General features: G+C 44.7%; 1 protein-coding gene across 1 annotated transcript in view; it reads left to right on the top strand.

The window, feature by feature from the left end:
* Positions 1-21,022, top strand: part of NELL2 (neural EGFL like 2) — a 290,204-nt gene that overhangs the window by 114,607 nt on the left and 154,575 nt on the right. Inside the window, exons 11-12 of the mRNA XM_006126494.4 lie at positions 1,552-1,654; positions 7,079-7,207. Coding sequence (XP_006126556.2) covers positions 1,552-1,654; positions 7,079-7,207 — 232 coding nt within the window. The remainder of the gene's footprint in view (positions 1-1,551; positions 1,655-7,078; positions 7,208-21,022) is intronic.

Below are 21,022 nucleotides of genomic sequence, written 5' to 3'. Positions count from 1 at the left end.
TCAAAAGACTCTAGAGCTTTTCAGGAAGTTGTGCTTCTGTGGTTTGTGCCTTTGTATCTCCAAGACTACATCAATTAAATGCGTTATACTTGGGGCCATTCAGAAACTAAAGACAGACCATATTGTAGCAGCCTGCTTGTTAAACTGGCCAGAACTGTCTTACCTTGAGTGTAAGACATTTATTCTCTCTGATCTCGATTGGCTGCCTGTTAATGTACTGATTTTCACCTCTGAACTGCTCAATGTCCTGGCACCAATCTACTTGAGAAACTCTCTCTCTCTCTCTCTCCTCATAAGATACCACTGCCTTTCTCTTGGGCCTTATTGCATAGTTGAGATCAGAGAGGCTACTCAGGCTTGAATTTTCTTTAGGTAAAATAAAGGAAGCTGCTAGCATAGCATTACTTGTGTAGACCCCCTTACCTTAATCCAGTGCTTACCAACCAGTAGATCGGGATCTACTGGTAGATCTTGGAGCCTTTGACAGGTGATCCTGACAGGTTTGGATGGGAGGCTATCAAGTGCTGGCACTTTATCTACCCATCTCAGCACTGCTGTGCTGCTCCTGTGCTCTGCCTTGGGGCTTTCCCCTCCCCCCCCCACTGGAGCCTCTTGCTTGTTGTACAGGGCTCAGGAAGAAAAGGAGGGGGCACTAATGTCAGGATGCCCCTCTCCCCACTCTGTACCCCATCTCCACAGAGTGGTGGGGAGGCAGGGATGGAAAGAATTTGCTAGCTGCTTTTGGGAGTGGTGCAGGGCTAGAGTAGGGGTGAGCCTGCCTTATTTCCCTGCACCACCACCCAGAAGCCACCTGGAGCCCACATGCCAAACCCCAGACCCAGACCTGAACCCTCCTGCACCCCAGACTCCTGCCTTAGCCCTGGGTCCCCCAGCACCCAAACTCCCTCCCACAGCCTGCACCCTGAACCTGCACCTCAACTCCCTGCCCCAGGCTTAGCTCAGAACCCCTCCCACACTTAAATCCTTTAGACCAAGATCTGAGTCTGCATCTCCCTCCCCCACAGCCCAGCCCTCTGTCCCCAGCCTGATAAAAATGAGTGAGGATGAGGGAAGATGGAGTAAAAAGAGGCGGGGCCTCTGAGAATGGGTGAGAAGGAGGCAGGGCAAGAGTATTTGGGCTGAGGTAAATCCTGGATTGCATTTAAATTCAAAAAGTGATCTCATGCTTAAAAAAGGTTGAAGACCACTGCCTTAATCCCTCAAATGCAGTCTGTAACAAAGCTAATTTGTTGATCTTCTAGGAATGATTTCTGGAGAAGTCAGGGAAGCTTCATGAGGATAATTTTTGGGGAAAAGTGAGGAACGTTTCCTTATTTTTCATTTACTATACAGATATGGCTTCTCTCATATAATGGAGGTGCTCACTGGTTTTGTTAAGTTTAGTTGTAATTTCAAATTGTCATAGGTACCTGGAGTTTGAGAGAGGCATCTTTTGCTGTCTGTTATAAATCTAAATACATAAATACAGTACAGGAGTTATTCAGCTGCATTTGTTATCTCCAGGATTGAATAATTATCTTAATTTAACAGGACCACAAAATGCAGCGCACTACAAAATTGGACTGTCCAACCTTGAACTGCCCAGATTCTCAACAAATCTCCTTGTCTCATAGTTGCTGCAAAGTTTGTAAAGGTAAGAACATAGCAGGATCTTCCTGTGCTTAATATAATGAGCAGTATTTATCACTCATTAATTTTTTTATCCCTTTGGACTAAGACATTTTTTTTATCACTGCAGATTCTGTAAAACTGATTAGGTAATTTACACATCATGGACTCTGAAAAATAGTTTGAATGAGATGTAATAATGTACATTTTATTGAATGGGGCTGGTTGCATTCATGTATTTCATACATGAGAGAATTCCTAAGGAATTATACATGATTGGTGTCACCCTTTTAAAGTGTTTCATTTATGCTTGCATGCACCCCCCCCCCCCAAAAAAAGCCTGGAGATTAGAGAAATCTCAGTGTTCCACAACATTTTTGGCCTCTTCTGCAGTGGACATGTACTTAGCTGATCTATAGGAAATTAGACTAAGTTTATATCATTTCCCCCTTGTCTTAATGCCTTTAAATTGTCTTCTAAATATAGAAAGAAAAGCTTTGGGGATTATAGTATAGTTCTCAAATTTTTACACATAGGCAAAACAGATGGAATGTTCCTGGACTTTCAGTGCAAAGATAGAGATGGAAGGAACTGCCCGGGGCTCTGTGCCCCATTGTTTCACATAACAGTGTGGCAGCTTAACAAATACAAATGAATGTTGCATTGTAAAATGCATGTACACTACTGCAGGAACGCATGCAGTGGAAGGGGGTATTGAAGTACTTAAAAAGGTGTGCTTCAGTTACCATGGTAGGTCCATGAAGTTAGTACAGGCCTGGGCAAAATATGACCCACGGACTGAATTCAGCCCGCCAAGCCATCAGATCCAGCCTGCAGAGGCAGCAGGGAGCCCCAGGCAGGCTCCCCACCTTGCCCCACAGCCCCATGCGCTGTGCAGAAACACAGCTGGCAGGGCTACATTTCTGTTTTGAAACTGGAGGAGAGAGGGGAAGTTTTAGGAGCCGCCCCGCCCCCAGCACATTCCCATTGGCCGGTTTCTGGTAGAAACCAGACAATGCGAGCTGCTTGTTAGAATAACATGCAGCTAAGAAGAATCACGCCCCCTCTCCTGGGCTCAGTTATTCATGAAGCACATGGCCAGGTAGACAGGCTGGCTGGGAAACATTTTAAGCTATGCAGGCAGGCAGACTAGTTTGGCAGCTGGCATGTAAGTCTCTTGGCCACAGCCTGCTTCTGGCATCCCAGCTCTTTCCTGCCCCAACTGTCCGCCCTTCCACACTCAACATACCCAAACCCTCTGTCCCTCTCTTACACCCATACCCCCACCCAGATCTGGCACCCCAATCTCCTGCCCCAGATCACAATCCTCTCCTACCATAGGTCACATCTCAAACCCCTGCACTTCAGTCCCCTGCCCTAGGTCAGAACCGCCTGCTTCATCCCAACTCCATCCCAGACTCCAGTCTCCCTCCTGCACCCCAGAACCTTACTCCTGCACCCAACCTCCATCCCAGACCCTGCATCACGATTAATATCATGAAAGAGTGCAGCCCTCAACCACTTTCCAAAATCTTGGAGTGGCCCCCCATCAAAAATTATTGCCCATTCCTGGGTTAGTATCATGATCATATCAGCATTCAAAGTTCTCTCTGCCTGTACCATTGTTTTTTCTCCTGCAATCGTAATCTGCCTGGCTCTTGCTTCTTTGGATTGAACTCATACATACAGATACACCCTCCCTGAGCCAAAACAGAAATGACCCCCACACCTCTTACTATGCCCTCCAAGCAGATTCTATTTTTTTCTATTTGAAATGCTAACATAAACATTGCTATAAAGTTGAAGAAGATGAGGGCTGTTTCATTAACAAGAAATGATGCAGCAGGCAAGTGGAGTTTTAGGGAAAGATCTTTACTGAGGATGCATACTGATAGGTTTGGGTATATCCTGGTGGCAGCCTATCCCAGCTTGCACTATTCAGCCACTCCTGTCACACTAATCTAGGTCCCTCCTGAAACCTGACCAGTTCTGCTCATTGTACTACAGGAGCCTTACTCAAGGAAGCAGGAACTGAAAAAAATATTGAAAAAATTACTGTTTAGCTAATTCTAATGCTGATTTCAAGTCTAGAGCAATTAAATCACTGAAAATATTAATAAAAAAGTGAAAAGGTGGTGCAGCCCAACTGTACAAAATATTTATATAGTGTGTGATTTTTTTTCTGGAAGCTTAAAATTACCTATAACCCATGTAAACTCACCACACTAAAGAACAGACTCACCAAGTATAGCAATACAGTGGTGCTGGATTTTAGGAAAGCGAATATGGGGAAGAAATCTACTGAGGGAGTGGAAAGACTCAATTAAAATCTTCCATTTGAGAGAAAGCTAGAGATTGCTATTAAAAATGCATTTTAAAAGTTTCTCTTTAAAAAGAGCAAAGCAAGGAATAAGGAACCAATGTGGCTTCAAGAGGAGCTGCTAACAATAAGATAAAAAATGAAAAGTTAAATATCAAAGAGGAAATACTTATACAAGAATATTCAGTCAGGGCTTGAAGGGAAAAGATAAGGGTAACAAAAAAGCAAAATAAAACATTAGCCAAAGCTTTCAGGGAATATGAAACGGTTTTACAAATATACTCATGAACAAGAAGTGCTTGGAGAAAAGCAATCCCAATAATAAATGGGCTGCTGAATTACTGAGCAACTTCTTTCAAGTCCAACTTGAATGAGAAAAAAGAAAAACGGTTAAAGAAGGTGATGCAATATAACCATTGATACAAATAAGGTAAAGGGATTTAAATATGCCACCTAACAGATGAGATGATAATAGATTCTTTTCATCGCTGACCTGGAGTTGAACTGGAAAGCAAGAGATGACAGGGTCTGTAGCCTATACTACTCCCTGCAGATGCTGCACTCCTAATCTGAAGGTAAATTGTGTGTCTTCTAAGAAAAACAGTTTCCCGAATGGGATTCTCTAACAGAGAAAAGACTCAGAGGGGTAGCCGAGCTAGTCGTAACAGGAAAAACTTAAAAAACAACAAATACTCTGGTAGTATTTTAAAGACTAACAAAATATGTAGATGGTATCATGAGCTTTCATGAGCACAGCCCACTCCTTCAGATGACTGGCGTGTTGGATGTCTAGAACCAAAATAAATGAGGAAAGAGGGCGCGGGGGGGGGGGGGGAGTGAAGGGCGGGGAGGGGGAAGAAACAGAAAGAGGCAGAGGGTAGATAAATATCAAAGAGAAAGCCGAGTATGTATGCAACTGGAAAAACTGGAAAATAACATAGTCTATTAGCACCTAAAAACTAGTTAAAAGAGGCAGATAAGAACCATTAGTTAGCTATTAGAGAGGAAGAGAACTAAAACCAGACTCTACACAGACATAAAGAACTACAGGAACTCCCTGGGTTACGTACAAGATAGGGACTGTAGGTTTGTTCTTAAGTTGAATCTGTATGTAAGTCGGAACTGGTGTCAGCCGCTGCTGAAACTGATCAGTTTCAACCGTGGCTGAATCTGGATGCCAGTTCTGACTTACATACAGATTCAACTTAAGAAACCCAGGCGTCCCCAAGTCAGCTGCTGCTGAAACTGATCAGCGGCTGATTCCAGGAAGCCTGGGGCAGAGCAGCTCTGCCTCGGGCTTCCTGTAGTCAGCCGCTGGTCAGTTTCAGCAGCGGCTGACTTGGGGACGCCTGGGGCAGAGCAGCTGGGGTGCTGCTGGGTTGCTCCAGTAGCGCGGCTCCTTGGCGCTACTGGAGCAACCCAGCAGCACCCCAGCTGCTCTGCCCCAGGCGTCCTGATTCAGCCGCTGCTGAAACTGACCAGCAGCGGTTGAATCAGGACGCCTGGGGCAGATCATCTGGGGTGCTGCCGGGTTGGTCCGGAGCGGCGCTGCGGGACCAACCCGGCAGCCCCCAGCTGCTCTACCCCAGGGGTAGGTAAGAAAAGCCTGGTCTGCTGGGGGGGGGGGCACTAGCTGCACCCTCCCCAGCAGACCAGGGAGACGGGGGTGGCGGACCGCCCAACTCCTCCACGGCTTTGCTCCGTCTCCCTGGTCTGCTGACCTGTGAGACGCGGAGCAAAGCCGCAGAGCACGCGGGCAGCGGGACAGTCCAGGCGCGCCGTGGCTGTCCCACTGCTGGCGTGCTCCGAGGCTTTGCTCCCTATCTCCCTGGTCTGCTGGTCAGACCAGGGAGACGGGGAGCAAAGCCGCGGAGCATGCCCGCAGCGGGACAGCCCAAGCGTGCCTGGGCTGTCCCGCTGCGGGCGTGCTCCAAGGCTTTGCTTCCCGTGTCCCTGCAGACCAGGGAGACAGGGAGCAAAGCCGCGGAGCACGCCCGCAGTGGGACAGCCCAAGCGCGCCTGGGCTGTCCCGCTGCGGGCGTGCTCCAAGGCTTTGCTCCTGTTCCCCTGGTCTGCTGGGGGGGTCCAGCAAAGCCGCTGGACCCCCCCCCCCAACAGACCAGGGACACCAGAGCAAAGCCGCCGCCTGGTGTTCCTGGTCTGCTGGGGGGGGGGGGGTCCAGCGGCTTTGCTGGACCCCCCCAGGAGACCAGGGGGACAGAAGCAAAGCCGCCCAGGCGGCGGGGGTCCCGCTGCCTGGGCGGCTTTGCTCCCGGGCAAACGAGGAAAGCCGCCCAGGCGGCAGCTTTGCTCGGGTGTCCCTGGTCTGCTGGGGGGGTCCAGCAGCTTAGCTGGACCCCTCCAGCAGACCAGGGAGACCGGGAGAAGCTTTTCTCGCCCCAGAGGACACGGGTGGCAACCCGCCGCCCGTGAGCTCTGGGGCGAGAAAAGGCCCATTCGTAAGTGCGGATCCGACATAAGTCGGATCCGCGTAAGTCGGGGACTGCCTGTATTGGCACCTTCATTGTCTGGTTGGTTGATAATGTCCCAGCCATCCAGTATCTCAATTTAAACCATTAGCATGAGAATTAAACTTGTGAATGAATGTAGTTCCAATCCTTCTTGTGTATTTGGCTTGTGTAGTTGGTCTATGTATGGAATGCATTCAATAGAGTAGATGTTTTGTTATCTTTGGTTACTTTTTAACTATGCTTGAGAATTTGACTTATTTTTTGTAATTTTGATGGATTATGTAGATTTTTATTTTTAAGCATTTTGTTAGTTTTGGGTTTAAATTTTTCAGTCATGTAAAATTCTGTTTGTGTGTATGTTTGCCAGACAATAATTATTTAATGGCAGACCACTAGATAAAAATTTTAAAACTACCTAAGTGACACTCTGTTCCAGTTCCACTATCTATGGCATTACAACCCATTGTATACACATTAAGACTGGGCTCTAGCTACATTTTTCTCGCTTTGCCTGTCTGTAAATTTTGATGATTATTGATGGAAATATTTTTTATCCGGTTGGGCATATATGGTGAAATGGATGTTTACTGACACTTACTGGTAAATATATCTAATCCTTTCAAGCCTGTTTTTAACAGTCTCTTTTGTTTTCATACAGGCCATAACTTTTGTGCTGAAGGACATAGCTGCATGGAGCATTCTGTCTGCAGAAATTTAGAGGACAGAGCCGTGTGTAGCTGCCGAGATGGTTTCAGAGCCCTTCGAGAGGACAATGCTTACTGTGAAGGTATTCCATTGTGAAGATGCTCAGCTATGTAAATTACTTTGGATTACTGCATAAGGAATCTCAGAGCGGTAGCCAGGTTAGTCTGGAACAGTAAAAACAACTAGCAGTCCTATGACACCTTAAAGACTAACAAATGTGTTAGCTTCTAAGGTGCCACAAGACTGTTCATTGTTTTTGCATAAAGAATGCACTAATTCACAAATTCTCAAAGTGATGGGCCTACTAAACGCAGCAAATCTAAGTTGCAGAATATTAATCAGCTAAAATAATGATCTCTCAAATTAAGAATTTTTTAAAACCCTGATTAGTATCAGTTATAAATTCATAAGGCTAAATTCTTGAATTTGAAGCAATACTTCCATCGCAAAATCTTTTGTCTTTTCATTATACAGGTATTCAGATAATCTAAGTCATATATTAAAATAGCTTTTAGTTGGAAGACATTTTAATGTAGCTTTTAGATTTTGCAGGTAATCTCCTGCCTCCAGTTTAGTAAGTAGATAGTAGGACCAGATTCTAACACCTTTCCTCGCACTGAGTAAAAACTTACTATTTTAAACAGTCCCACTATTTTAAAGCCAATGCTCCACTTACCTTAGATTGAGGCAGTTTCTACTGAGGCAATTTCTATAGTTTGGATTTTCACATGCTCATAAAATTCTAATATAAACATCCCAGCTGTAGCAAGATATGTGCCAAATATCATCACACAATCACTCTGTTTCATATTGCCTTTCTGTCTCCCACCATCCATCTGTGCCTTTCTTATGAAGGCCCTGATTCTGCAAACACTTACAACATAAATAGCTTTCCATGAGACTGAACTCACATGCAAGGCATAAGTGTTTGTGGATAAGAGCCCTCAATCTGTAAGGACTTTGGTTTGATTCCTTTGATTCCAACTTTGTAATACATGTAATTTTATTCTAATAAGTAGTCCCATTGACTTTAGTGGGACTACTCACATGTAAAATTAATAATGTGCATAAGAATCTGCAGGATTAGACTGTACAATTAATTCTATTTCACGGAGAACACAGTTCAGTGTTTACTCTAAGGCCTGTTCTACATTATGTCTCCACGTCAATCTAAGATACACAACTTCAGTTACGCTATTCATATAGCTGAAGCAGACGTACTTAGACCTTCTTACCACGGTGTCTTCCATGCGGTAAAATCAGCTGCTGATTCTCTCCCAGCATGCTGCCTACTCTTCTCGTCCTACCAAAGTCAATGGGAAAGTGCTTGGAGGTAGATTGATCTGATTGATGCAGTGTTGATCCATCATGTAGTGGAGACAAGCCTTAAAACCAGGACCGCATTTTGTGACCTGTTGTCTTGAGTAGACATCAGGAAAAATCCTGTTCCTCTTCCCTTCCATGGTCTTGCAGAGATTTGGCTGCAGGACAACCTATGCCAGGCCTGTACACAGGAATTTCTGTGGGGGTGTGTGCGCTTTGTTTGTAAATGTGGACCGCAGTTTTTTTAAATATAAAAGAATTCAAAAAAGTCATGCAATGAGTGTGCATACGAGAAATTGATGAAAAAATTGAGTGGAAACAGTTATTGGTAAAATGATTTTATTATAACATACAGCATTTTATACAGTAAAAAAGGTTTATAGAAATTACCTTCTGGGATCATGGCAGGCAGTGCGGCCACCATAGTCCTCTGCTTCTTTGGCTGCCTCTGCCTGCTGCTGATCTGCCTTAGTGACAGGGCTTCCAGCCAGCAGGGCCAGGCCTGGGCCACTCCATGTGGGTAGGGGATCACTGTTCTCCCTGCTGTGCTGTCTCAAGCCCCGCCTTCCCATCCCTCACAACACAGCACTCTCCCATCCCCCTAACACAGTGGTTTTCAAACTTTTTGGCCTATGGCCCATCTGGCTCAAAGCAAACCTTTCCACAGACCAACAGTTCCTAATGGAAACTTGCTTTTAGTTACATAATTACACCACTTTGCTAGTGCTGCATCTAGGGAGAACAATTTAATTTAACCAGTAAGCAAGGAAATATTAAATTATTAAACAGATTGAGTGCTTTAACTTTCTTATGCTAATTTATCAAACTTCGTTTTAAATAAAGTAAAATATTAATTTAAGTCCAACACAAAAGGTTTCAATGTTTTCTTTATTATGGCAGGGGTGGGGAACTTTTTTTGGATCAGAAGCCACTGACCCTCAGAAAAACCAGTTGGGGACTACACATGTGAGAAGCAAAAAAAACCACTCCAAAACCCACAACCTTCACTGATGTGGCCCCCACTGAGACATCTCACTCCTCTGGCACTCCAGCCTCCCGGGGTGAGGGGGAGGGACAGGGAAGACTGAGGTTCAGGGCTTCCCATGGGCTGGATTTACTCTTCTGGGGTTTTGGTGTTAGTGGATTTTGTGGATGCCAGGCTCTGGGGAGGGGATAAAAATGAGGGGTTCAGTGTGAGGGATAGAACTGACAGCGAGTGGGATAGGGATGAGAGTACAGGATCTGGGCTGGAGATGGGGTGCAGGAGCAGGCTGGAAGTAGAGTGTCTGGCAAGGGGGAGGGGGCAAGAGCAAGGGAAGGTGCTGAGTGTGGCCAGGAGGGAGGCACAGGAGCTTGGGAGGGTACAGGAGCAGGTTGGGGGTGGGGGTCTCAACAGGAGGTGGTATAGGCCAGGGGGAAGGGTGCAGGCACGTGCTGAGGATGCGGGGTCTCGACAGGAGGTGGTATAAGAGCATAATAGGAGCTTGGGGTCTGGACTTGAGGGGGTGGAGGGCACTTAATTGCTTTCATGCCCCATGGCTCTCCCAATTGGATTCTGGCCAATGGGAGCAATGGGGAAAACCTCCATGTAGCGTGCGAGTGCACTGCTGTTTCCCTAGGTGTGGACAGGGGAGGGGGAGTGGTAGCACATGGAGGCACTTCTGGCTCCACTTTGCTCCGCTTCTTCCCTATGAAGTGGATCTGGTGGGGAGGCTCAGGGCTCCTCTCCCCCCGACCAAAGGGAAGCCAGCGCTGGCACTCCAGCTTTGCAAGGGAGGGCACTCAAGGCTGGAGCACTAGTGTGGGCACCATACTGCTGGGAGAGGGAGGAAAGGTAGAAGGGAAAGGGAGCTGTGCTCGAGCTGTGGACCATCTGGAAGGCAGCAGTTTGAGAACAGCTGCCCTAACAAAGCCCCCTCATGCTTACTTGGGAGACCATGGGGAGGAGTGGTACGTTTGCACCCATCACTCCCTCTCTCCCATATACAGGCCTGCATATACCTCTTTTATGTAGGCAGGGAAGGATGCTGAAGTTATTAGGGATGGCTGAGGTCATGGGTCTGTAACTATATGGAACCACCCTCTATTTCCTAGTTGAAAGGGCAGTGTGGAAGCTGTGAAGAATACTATCAGCCTGTGCCTTTAATAATGGCTTCAGTGTTGCTCTACTTTACAGCCTGTAAGGGAGAGAAGGAATCCTTATCTTTGTGGTGTGGATCTCCCCAATATAAAATTCAGTTAGAGCCTGCTATATTAGCAGTTCCTCCTCACACTATATATGAAAAATGAGAACCTTATCCATGATACTTTTAGTGAAATGGTTTGGATGAGGGAACAGCAGATTTTCATAACTAGGGCCAAACCCATCTGCTTCTATGGAGCTGAATTGGAGTAGTAACTGTTTGTGCAACTGGTTTTTGTGCAAGTCTTTTAGAGTTTCTTAACATAAATGTGGTTTGCGAAAATTCACTTGTAACTAAATGTGCTATAATACAGTGGTTCCCAGCCTTTTTATATCGGCAATATTTGCATATTCATTATTCAAATAAAAAATATGCAAATAAAACATTTGCTGTTTGGCAAAATATCTATCCCTGCCCCCTCATACATTCCAAACCTGACTCCTGTGGCCTCCCATATTATTTTATTCAGCCGCAGCGACCAGAGCAGCTGCCCACCGGACGGAGCAGATCCCGGCCCCCTGCCATGTAGCAGGTACCGTCGCCCTCCTCCTGCAGCAGGTCCCTGCTCTCTCCTAACTCCCCCAGCAGGCCTTGGCCTCTCTTGCCACGCAGCCACAGCAGGTGCCAGCCTCCCTGTCAAGTGACAGGCCCTAGCCCCCTCCCCTCTCCCGAGCAGGCCCCAGCTCCCCTGCCAGAGCAGGACCCAGCCACTTACCATGCAGCTGTGGCACAGACCCCGCCCCCAGCTGCCAGAACAGGCCCCAGCTGCTCACCATATGTCCGTGGCATAGGCTCTTCCCCTAGCATCACAGCCATTCTCCACACGGCCCCGCCAGCTGGGCCGTGTAGTGGCTGTCAGAGCTGGAACTGGGGCCATGGTGAGGTTGCCCCAGTAGGGACAGCCTCACTGTGCCTTGGCTCCATCTCCAGACCTGCTGCATGGTGAAGTGGGCAGAAGGGGATTTCTTTATAGGGTACTCTAGCAGGCGGGGCTAATCAATAGCTGGGGGCGTGGCTAGGCAATGTGCCACAGCCCGGCAGGTTGGGGTGTCCGTGGACAACCGGTTGGGAACCACTGCTATAATAGATCGTACTCACCACATTGGTGCCTCCTGCTGTTCAGTCTGGGAATCAGCTCAGTTCATCAACAAGGCCCCCTTTGCGGGTGTGCTTTGTCCATCCTCATGCTGCTCAGCTGTCTCCATCGTGTCTCTCTGGACCTACATCACTCTCTTGCACTGCAGTGTCCATGTCAGGACACTGTCCTCCGAAAGTACCCATCATTTTGTTCTCCCCCTTTCTTGGAGTATGAGTAGTCCTCAGGCTCACACATGCCTCCATGGCCAACTGCAACTCAATCTCTCACCTCATGGACAAGCCATAGTCTGTATTGGCCATACTTCAGTGGTGGCAAGGTACAGTGTAAGGGCATCTCTGGCCCACCCATTACTCTGAGTCACAACCCAGGGACTCTCAGGTGGCAGCCTCCTTTTGCCCTCCTTCCCCACTTCCCTTTACTTCCAGTATTCTCAAAGCCACTTTCCTATAGCACCCTCTATCCCTTTTATCAGGAGACTCAATCTGGCTGGGGTCAGGCTGGAGTTCTCCTGCTACTGCTCCCCTGAGCCTGCGCAGCACTGCTTTGTCCCAAATGATGCTGGTTCCCTTCCCTACTTGGACCCAACTCTTTTCCCCTTGTTGATCAGGAAAACGGTGAGTCATTCTCCATCCTTCAGTCTTCTTGTAGGGCCTAGCCTGGCCCTGACCGGCCATCTCTAGTTCGCCCTAATTGGTTTGATTTGTGCCAACTCCCTCCAACCTGCTTTTAACCATTCTGTTGCCAGAGTGGTGCAGCCGCCCCACTGCACATGCCTTCACATTGATTTAACAATCTGCTTATGCACCTTCAGAAAACCCATGAAGGTTGATACAGTGAATAACTTGTGCTTGTTATTTAGGCCAAGACTACACTACAAAATTACACTGGCAAACAACCATGACAGTTATTAAATAGCATACATGTGTGCATGCTTGGGTCCTTGAGTTGGCAGTGTACAAGAGTGCTTGTACTAGCAGTGTCAGGCACTATGTAATGGCTGCTGAAAGCCAGTAACAGTTGACATAAGCAAAGCAGTCTCTTACTGGCACTGTGTTGACCTAATTACATTGAGTGTGACTCTCTGCTGCTTTGGGAGGTGGTGTTACTAATTTGGTGTAGAGAATCTCTTATGTCAGCAGGAGCCAGATTGAAGAAAAGTCCTCTCTGCAGCTAAATCAATGTAAGGCAACATACATTGACCTAATGTTGTAGTATAGACCAGGCCTTAAAAATACAGTAAAATCAATGACCGGATTTATTTTGGTGAGGAGTCTTATTGGCTAAAAAAAATCCCTTCTAAAACCGATAGGTGCTGATTAAGAAATTCTTACTCACATTGAGATGGATGGGATAAAATCCATGAATAATTTTTACACACATGAGTAAGGCTTGTATGTAAAGATTGGGCTCTTATTTAATAAACAACCTAGTCTCAATCTGGATTATTTCTATGATACTTACTGTAGTGAGTCTCAATTTCCTACCTATGGTAGCTTTTACTGTTTCTGTCTTAGTTTTTGTAATGCAGTATTTGATATTAACATTAAATATATCCTAGTCTTCTCTCTGGGGTTTATTCTTCCATTTATAGGCCCACGTAGAACCAGCTAACTTTAAAGATCTCCAGATACATTCCTTCGTTCGCATATTTTCCTCTAGCTCATACCTCTCTCTTTTTTCTTTTTACTCAAAAATACTTTCTTGAATGTTCCATAGTCTCCATTTATTACAGCAAGCAAAGCAGTAAACTATATTAAAGTTTGCTAATGAATTCTGCTGTAAAAATAAAATATGAATTTTTTAAAAGGAGCTCTAGCACTTCCATGATTTGAAGAGGGATTTTGAAATTTGGTAGGAAGATCGTAGTGAACTCAGGGATACTGTATGTCTTTTAAAAATGGCCTGATGTAAACCCATTCAGGTTTGGATGAGTTATAAACTGTTCATAATAACCATTTTCTGTGTGTGTTTTTTTTAATGTAATTCACCTTGTCTTTGACTACCAGGTATAAATTGTTAATGTTCTATAGCACAGTGTGTGTACCATCCTGGCAACATTATTTCACAAAAACAGCTCAAACTCTGGACAGAACACAGAATAGATCCTGCTGCTGCTTTGTGCCTATTTATGCACTGAATGAGTCAGAGGCCTTGTGGAAAAAATATGATCATGTATTATAATGCATTATGAGACAGACTTAAGGTTATACAGACAACCTTAATACCAGTATTTCCTACTGTTGAGCACTTGACTTTGCAGTCTTAATAACCTATATATGATTTTTTTAAAATGTTAATTCTTTGTATGTGCAACTTAGTTGAAGCCGTGTCTGCTTAGGATATTGGAAAGACAGGGTGGGGTATGTCTCTCAAAAGTTTGTGTCTGTCTCCAAAACACCACAATGACTCCAGGCTAGTCCCTACATTCTTCCTGTATCCTTTCCCCACATCTTCCATCTGCAGAGTTCATGCTTATGCCCATCTTTCCATGGATAGAAGGTCTGAGGAGGGAGAATTGGGCTGTGCTGAGCAGACAGCCAGGTGAGGGATGATGCAGAGGCAATGAAGAAACCAAAAGGCAGCCAGTGCATTCTGTAGCTAGGCTAATCATGACAATGAGCCAGAGACATTGGACTGAAATAACTGGGCTGTGATACATCAGGACATTGAAATGTTATTACTTGTTAAAAATGAAGGAAATGAAATGCCTCAAAATTTCATTAACATAGAGTTACGGTTGCCCAGTGGTACCTCATGCCCTTTCTGAATGTACAGCATGTGTAACATATACTGCACACAAGCAGGAAATGCAAAGTTAATCTCTGCTATGTAACTTTATCTCTCTCCTCTTTTAGCAATGCTCCGACATGTCAAGTACACAAACTAACACTCATGGGCAGTGGGTAATGTACGCAAGGGAAGGCATTGCCTTCCCAAAAAGATGGGTAACCCCACCCATGCTTCAGTTGGCTGGGAAAGCTGGGGCCACAGTGCAACCAACTGGTGCTCTGCCTGGTCGGGAAGGATGGGGCCTTGCAGTTGCTCCAGGGGCTAGGGCTGTGTGGCTGCCCAGTGCTCCAGAGCTGTGGGGGGGGGGGGGGGGGGTGCTTGTGCTGTACAGGTACCTGGCATGGGGGCGGGGGGAAGGTGCTAGTCTTGGGCAGGAGCCAGTGACCATAATGGGGGAAGGGCTCCAGTTATCAAGAAAGGGGCAGGGCCTTGGACATAAGGGGCAGGGCTGGGGCTTATCTCCCCAAGCCAGACATTCGCCCACCATATATGCTAACACTCTACCCTCACAGATGCTGCAGAGTATATGCACACTGTAAGACAAAGCTAACAAGTTCTCTTTGCTACAGTGAAACTTGGGTTTAGTTAGGCACAACAAACGAGCTACCAACATATGACCATCACTTAAATACTAAGCCTTTTCCACAAAACCACCCCAGCATTGCCAGCTAGCACCACCCTTTCACCAGAAAATTAACCAATAGATCCCTCTTGGACACTGTCTTCACTAACCCTTAACTAAGCCTTAGAGACCACTATCAAGTCTGTCACCATACTGGTCAGAAACCTCACGGCAAGAAGATACCCTTGTGCCTCTCTATTAGCTCAGCCTACAAAATTCAGTCCTGAAATGAGGAATACTTGATCCTTCAAATTCCACATGACCCTCTCTTCATATTATAGTCCCAATTCTTTCAAACTGCCCCAGATATTCCCTCCACCATGCAGTACAACTACTCCTAACCTAGTGAAGGTAGCTGGAGCGTGTGCACATAAATGCTGGAATTCAAATCTATAGAACACAATACAAACTATAGCACTTCATACAAAGTACTGTACAGTCATATATTTAAGGTTTGAAGGGAGCATTAAACCATATAGTCTTACGTCAATCATTATGCATGCCAGAACATTTTGTCCAGATACTCCTGTATTGAATCTAATATGTTACGATTAACAAAAGCATCTCTCACTAAAGCATCCAGTCTTGAGCTGAAAACATTAAGATGGAGAAGCTCCCACTTCCCTTGAAAGTTTAGCCATTGAACAGCTTATTGAACAATTTCTCTTGGCTTTTGCTAGGGATTCAAGGGTAGAGTGCAGGAGGCAACAGAGAAATGATTGCTGTGGTGGTGTAATCCTTAACTTTGGGTTTCCTGGTTTTCAGTGTTTTAAATGTAGTTGTTCTTCACATGCTAGAAGGGCACAAGTTACCACTGGGCCATTGTAATACTAAGACTTAGGTTTAAATGAAAACATTGCCTTTTGATGCCAGCTTTCAAAGGGCATTTTCTGATTTTAGTTGCTCCTATGTAAGCCTGTTCAGATTACAACCTCAGTATCTCAAATGGGTCTGAACACTGATTGCCACGGTCTGCAGCAGGAGAGGGGAACTTACAGTCCATGGGCCATACATGGTCCATCAGGGTTAATCACTGGTGGGCAGTGTGTTTGTTTACCTGAGTATCCACAGGCATGGAGCCCCACAATTCCCAGTGGCCATGGTTCACCATTCCTGGCCAATGGGAACTGCTGGAAGCAGTGGCCCAGCCAATGGGAGCCTTGGAAGAAGTGGCCCAGCCTATGCCATTTCCCACAGCTCCCTTGGCCAGGAATGGTGAACTGCAGCCCCTGGGTTCTGTGGGGCTCCATGCCTGTGGATGCTCAGGTAAACAGAGCATCTGGCAGCCTGCCATTGCTAACCCTGATGAACTGTATGTGGCTATTGTGCCAGAGGTTCCTCACCCTGGTGTACCATACAGTTAAATCATGTTTGGCACTGGTTCAGATGCAACTGTTGCTGACATCCATTGACATGGATGGAGCAATTTTCCAAAGTAGACCAGACTTAGGAGTGTTGTGATTCAATATCTAAGGGCATGTCTACACTACAGAGAAGATTGATCTTCCAAATGTCGATCTTCTAGTGTTTGATTTAGCGGGTCTAGTGTAGATATAGGCTAAGTCTGTTGAAATCTTCAAATCTTCTTTCTGTCTGGTGAGAATGCTAGTAAGGGTGCCAATTACTGCCAGTTGTAGCTGTGAAAGTTTTGCCTTAATGGGAGCTAGAATAAAAGTGTGAGAGCCTAATAATTTCATATACCTGTAATCCATTGAACAGAACTATGATCAGCTATTTCTGTGAATACTCAGTTAGGTCTTCTACTTTCCCATCATCTTCAATATTCTTATAATTTAGCGATCTATATTGCTTAAAGTTTAAGTTACAGTTACTGCATCTCATTTCTATCCCGATATAAGTTGTAAAATACAAGTATGTTGTAAAAAAAATGTTTCCTCATTTTAACTGTGTATAATTTAATGCTATTAATCAGCTTTCTTAACTACTGACATGCCAAATAAATGACAAAATACATTTTGTGAAAGATAGTAATTAACGCTAATTATTTCAGAATGCTAACCAGTTATAGAAACAGGCTTTTAAGGATTGTGGTATGACAAGTGAATTCTGCAGAGGACAGAAGGAAGAAATCTGATTGCCATAGAATATCTGTAACATTTATATGTGCTTCAATATCCTATCAGTGCAAAGTATGCAAAACACTCTGCATAGAAAACTGCAATATTAAAAATTGAGAAGAGTCAGAATAAATGAATTTAGCATGTGTTCAGAGCTGTATGAAATTGCAATTTCCTGCTGAAAGCCTAAGAACTACCGGAATAGCAGAAGGGGAAATATTGGTAAAAATGTAATCAATTGTTTTTTCTCATTTTTCCACAAAAGATTTCATTGAAAAATGTTAATACTAGAGCTGTCAAGCAATTAAAAAAAGTAATTGCGATTAATCGCGTGCATTGCCCCTTTGAAATGCTGCAGCGGCGTCTCAAAGGAGCAGCACTGCAGAAGCCCGGGATCCGCTGGAATTCTCAGCTGACCCCAGACTCAGTGCAGATGTCCCTTGGAAAGGTCGCCCCGGCGTTTCCAAGGGGCAGCACCTTGGCCCCTCAAAGGGGCAGCACATTAGGAGCTGGGGATCAGCTGGAGTGCCCAGCTGATCCCCAGCTCCTAATGCGCTGCCCCTTTGAAGCTCCAGACCGGTGCTTCAAAGGGGCAGTGTAACACAGAGCCGGGGATCAGCTGGAGTGCCCAGCTGATCCCCAGCTCCACATTGCACTACCCCTTTGAAGTGTCGGAGTGGCGCTTCAAAGGGGCAGCGTAGCATTAATGCCTGTGCGTAAGGCGTTAAAAAAATTAATCCTTCCCTGCATTAATTGCAGGCATTAACACACATCAGTTGACACCCTAGTTAATACAGAAAATTCTGACCAGCTCTAGGGAACTCTGTTCTCTGTGGTTTAGTGGTGTGTAGTGCTGTATCATTCAGCAGCAAAAAAAAGTCAGGTTAAATTTCAGATCTTTCTTTTATACTAGACTATGAATTGATTGGAAAAAAGCATCATCTCCTGATACCAGCTTTCTTTTTTTTTAACTCTGTGATAAAATGTTTCCATTAAAATGAAATGGAGATATTTGAATAGTCAAAAAAACCCAGATACCTAAATATATTATGTTAAATACTGCAAGTCATTATTAAAAACTGTAATGTTTCCTACCAAGCATAGTTCTATTGACATTAAGTATCACACTCCACAGGAAGGGTAGATATAACTGGGTTCTACTAGGAGCTCTGAAATTATAAGGATTGTCAGTCTTCAGTTGTACCCGGGAGGATTGCTTACAAAAATTCCATTTTGTAAGGGGGATTCTGCATTTAAATTGCTTGTAACTAAGGAATTGAGATTTCCATCTCCATTAACTGGCAGCATTTGAGTGATTACCTTGTCAGGTTGGGCTGGAAAATTAATCAAGTTGAAAAGCTTTCTTTCCAGGAGGGCAGAACATGATTTCAAAATGTATATTAAAAAGTAATTAAACATAAAGAAAGGAAGTTGCACTTATTTTTCTGAACAAAGGCAATGAATGTCAGTTTTTCCCATCAGTATGATACTTAGAATTATTGGGCTAATCTTACTATAGCAATGTGGCTTACAAAGGGTAGGCCCAATCTTGTTCTTCCCTGAGGCTGAAGTCTGGTAAGGCACTATAACATATTCCTAACTTTAAGCATGCGAGTTTTCTCACTGACTCAAAATTAGATATGCATCTAAAAGCTCTGCTTATTTGAAACACAAATGAATAGTCTCATTGACTTTATTTATGGACCAATTTGAGCAAATGTGAGTTGCAGAATCAGATCTATGGTATTTGATTTTGTATAAAGGATTTTCAGACTGACCTCTGTCATCTCTCTCCAACCGTGGCTGACATTGACTGGAGCCCTCTGTAAACTTTCAAATTCTCTAGCCACTGTCATTCACGATGCATACTAATGTCTTAAATGGAAGAGCTTCCCTTTATTGGAGAAGGCTCTGAATTAAGATCTTAATTTCCTTTAAGCCACCTAAATCAGAAACACAATAATAATTGAATAAACCTCAGTTTGTTCCCAGTTTTCAACTATGGCATTGGAATTTTCAAAGGTGCTTGAGGGATTTAAATGCCTTTATCCTATTAAAATACAATAGAAGTAGAGCATCTAAATCCCTTAGGCTTCTTTGCATATCGGCACAAATTTGCATATCTTCTTTTGAAAGCTGTGGGAAGTCTAGATGTGCCCTTAATATTGGGTGTGCAGAATTTCCTTTTCCTTCCCACACAGAAATGGACTGCAGAGATTTTGGCCAGAATAGGATTACTAGAACCCAGAAGACAATGCAAAGGAGTGGGGTCGGGAAGGGAATGGAGGATTCCCATAAGCTACAATTCCCAGAATGCCCTGATGCAAGGACATGGCATGCAGGAAACTGCAAGATTGGGACCTTGAATCAGGCTGTTTCTCCCTCTGCATCCCTGTGCTCTGGGTGTACCAAATGCGAGTGTTTGGGCTGTAGGGGCCTCCATGTCTGATTTCAGGGGATAGAGTGTGTGAGCGTCTGGCCCTGTGTCTGAGTTATGAAGGGAAGGGAGCAGAACATCAGGAACTAGGTTGTCAAAAGTTTCTCTGACTCTCTACTCCAGGGTGGTCTTTTATGTGTGCCTGTATTTTATTACAGACATACTTGCTGACATGTATTTGCAAATAAATTACCACAGTGATTGATACTGTCCTGATTATATAATGTTAGTCTGAGAAATAAAATTTGCAGAATTAAACAGAATCTCAAAATATTGTCTGAAGAATTTTTCATTTTTTGGCACGGAATTTTTCATTTTTTGACAGAGAATTGCCTCAGCGTATCATACTGGATCACAAGTTAAATATGACTCTGCAGTGTACAAAAGTTGCAAAAAAGCAATCATTCTGGAGTGTATTAGCAGGAATGTTGTAAGCAAGACAGAAAAAGTAATTCTTCCACTTTAATCTGTGTTGATTAGGCCTCAACGGGAGTATTGTGTCCAGTTCTGGGTGCTGCATTTCAGAAAAGCAGTGGACAAATTAGAGAACATCCAGAAAAGAGCAGCAACAATTATTAAAGGTCTAGAAAACATGACCTATGAAGGAAGATTGAAAAACTTGGGTTTGTTTAGCCTGGAGACTGAGATGGAACATAACTGTTTTCAGGTAGTGTACATAAAAGTTTGTTAACCTCCGAGGACAGAAGTAGAAGCAATGGGCTTAAAGTGCAGCAAGGGCAGTTTATGTTGGATAGTAGGGAAAGCTTCCGTACTGACAGGATGGTTAAGCCTGGGAATAAATTGCCCAAGGAGCTTGTGGACTCTCTATAATTAGAGTAGGTTAGACAAACACTTGTCAAATTTAGATAATACTTAGTCCCTGCAATGAGTGTAGGGGACTGGACTAGATGAACTCTCAGGTCCCTTCCAGTCCTTTGATTCTTTAAGGCAGTATTAGGAGAGAGAGATGGCATCAAGAGACAGGTTTGAGATTAGGGGAAATTAGTCTGTGCCTGTTTTGTGAAGGAAGGAGCCAGGGGAGAGTGAAGCATTGGATGAAGGGACCAGAATAGGCTGGCAGTTAGGGTGAAGCAGATCTGGCAGTGAGAGGGTATGTCACTAGGGCAGGTGGAGAGGGGGTTTAAGGAGAAAAGCAGACGGTGTCGATGATTGGGAGGGGGGGAAGAAGGAGTTGGTATTGAGGAAAGGAAAGGCAATATGGCACATCTTAATTTCACTTTGAAGAAGGCTGGGGAGAGTTTTAGAAGGGAGTTGAAAGTTGCATATAAGCAACTGTGTTGTGGAAAATACTTTAATTGAGGATAGAAAACTAATGCTGTTTGTCAAGGAGTAAGGCAGTTCTGG

Source organism: Pelodiscus sinensis, chromosome 1, assembly GCF_049634645.1.
Source record: "Pelodiscus sinensis isolate JC-2024 chromosome 1, ASM4963464v1, whole genome shotgun sequence".
Classification (NCBI taxonomy): Eukaryota; Metazoa; Chordata; order Testudines; family Trionychidae; genus Pelodiscus; species Pelodiscus sinensis.
Note: the sequence above shows the minus strand (reverse complement) of the source record. Positions and strands in the feature narration are given on the sequence as shown.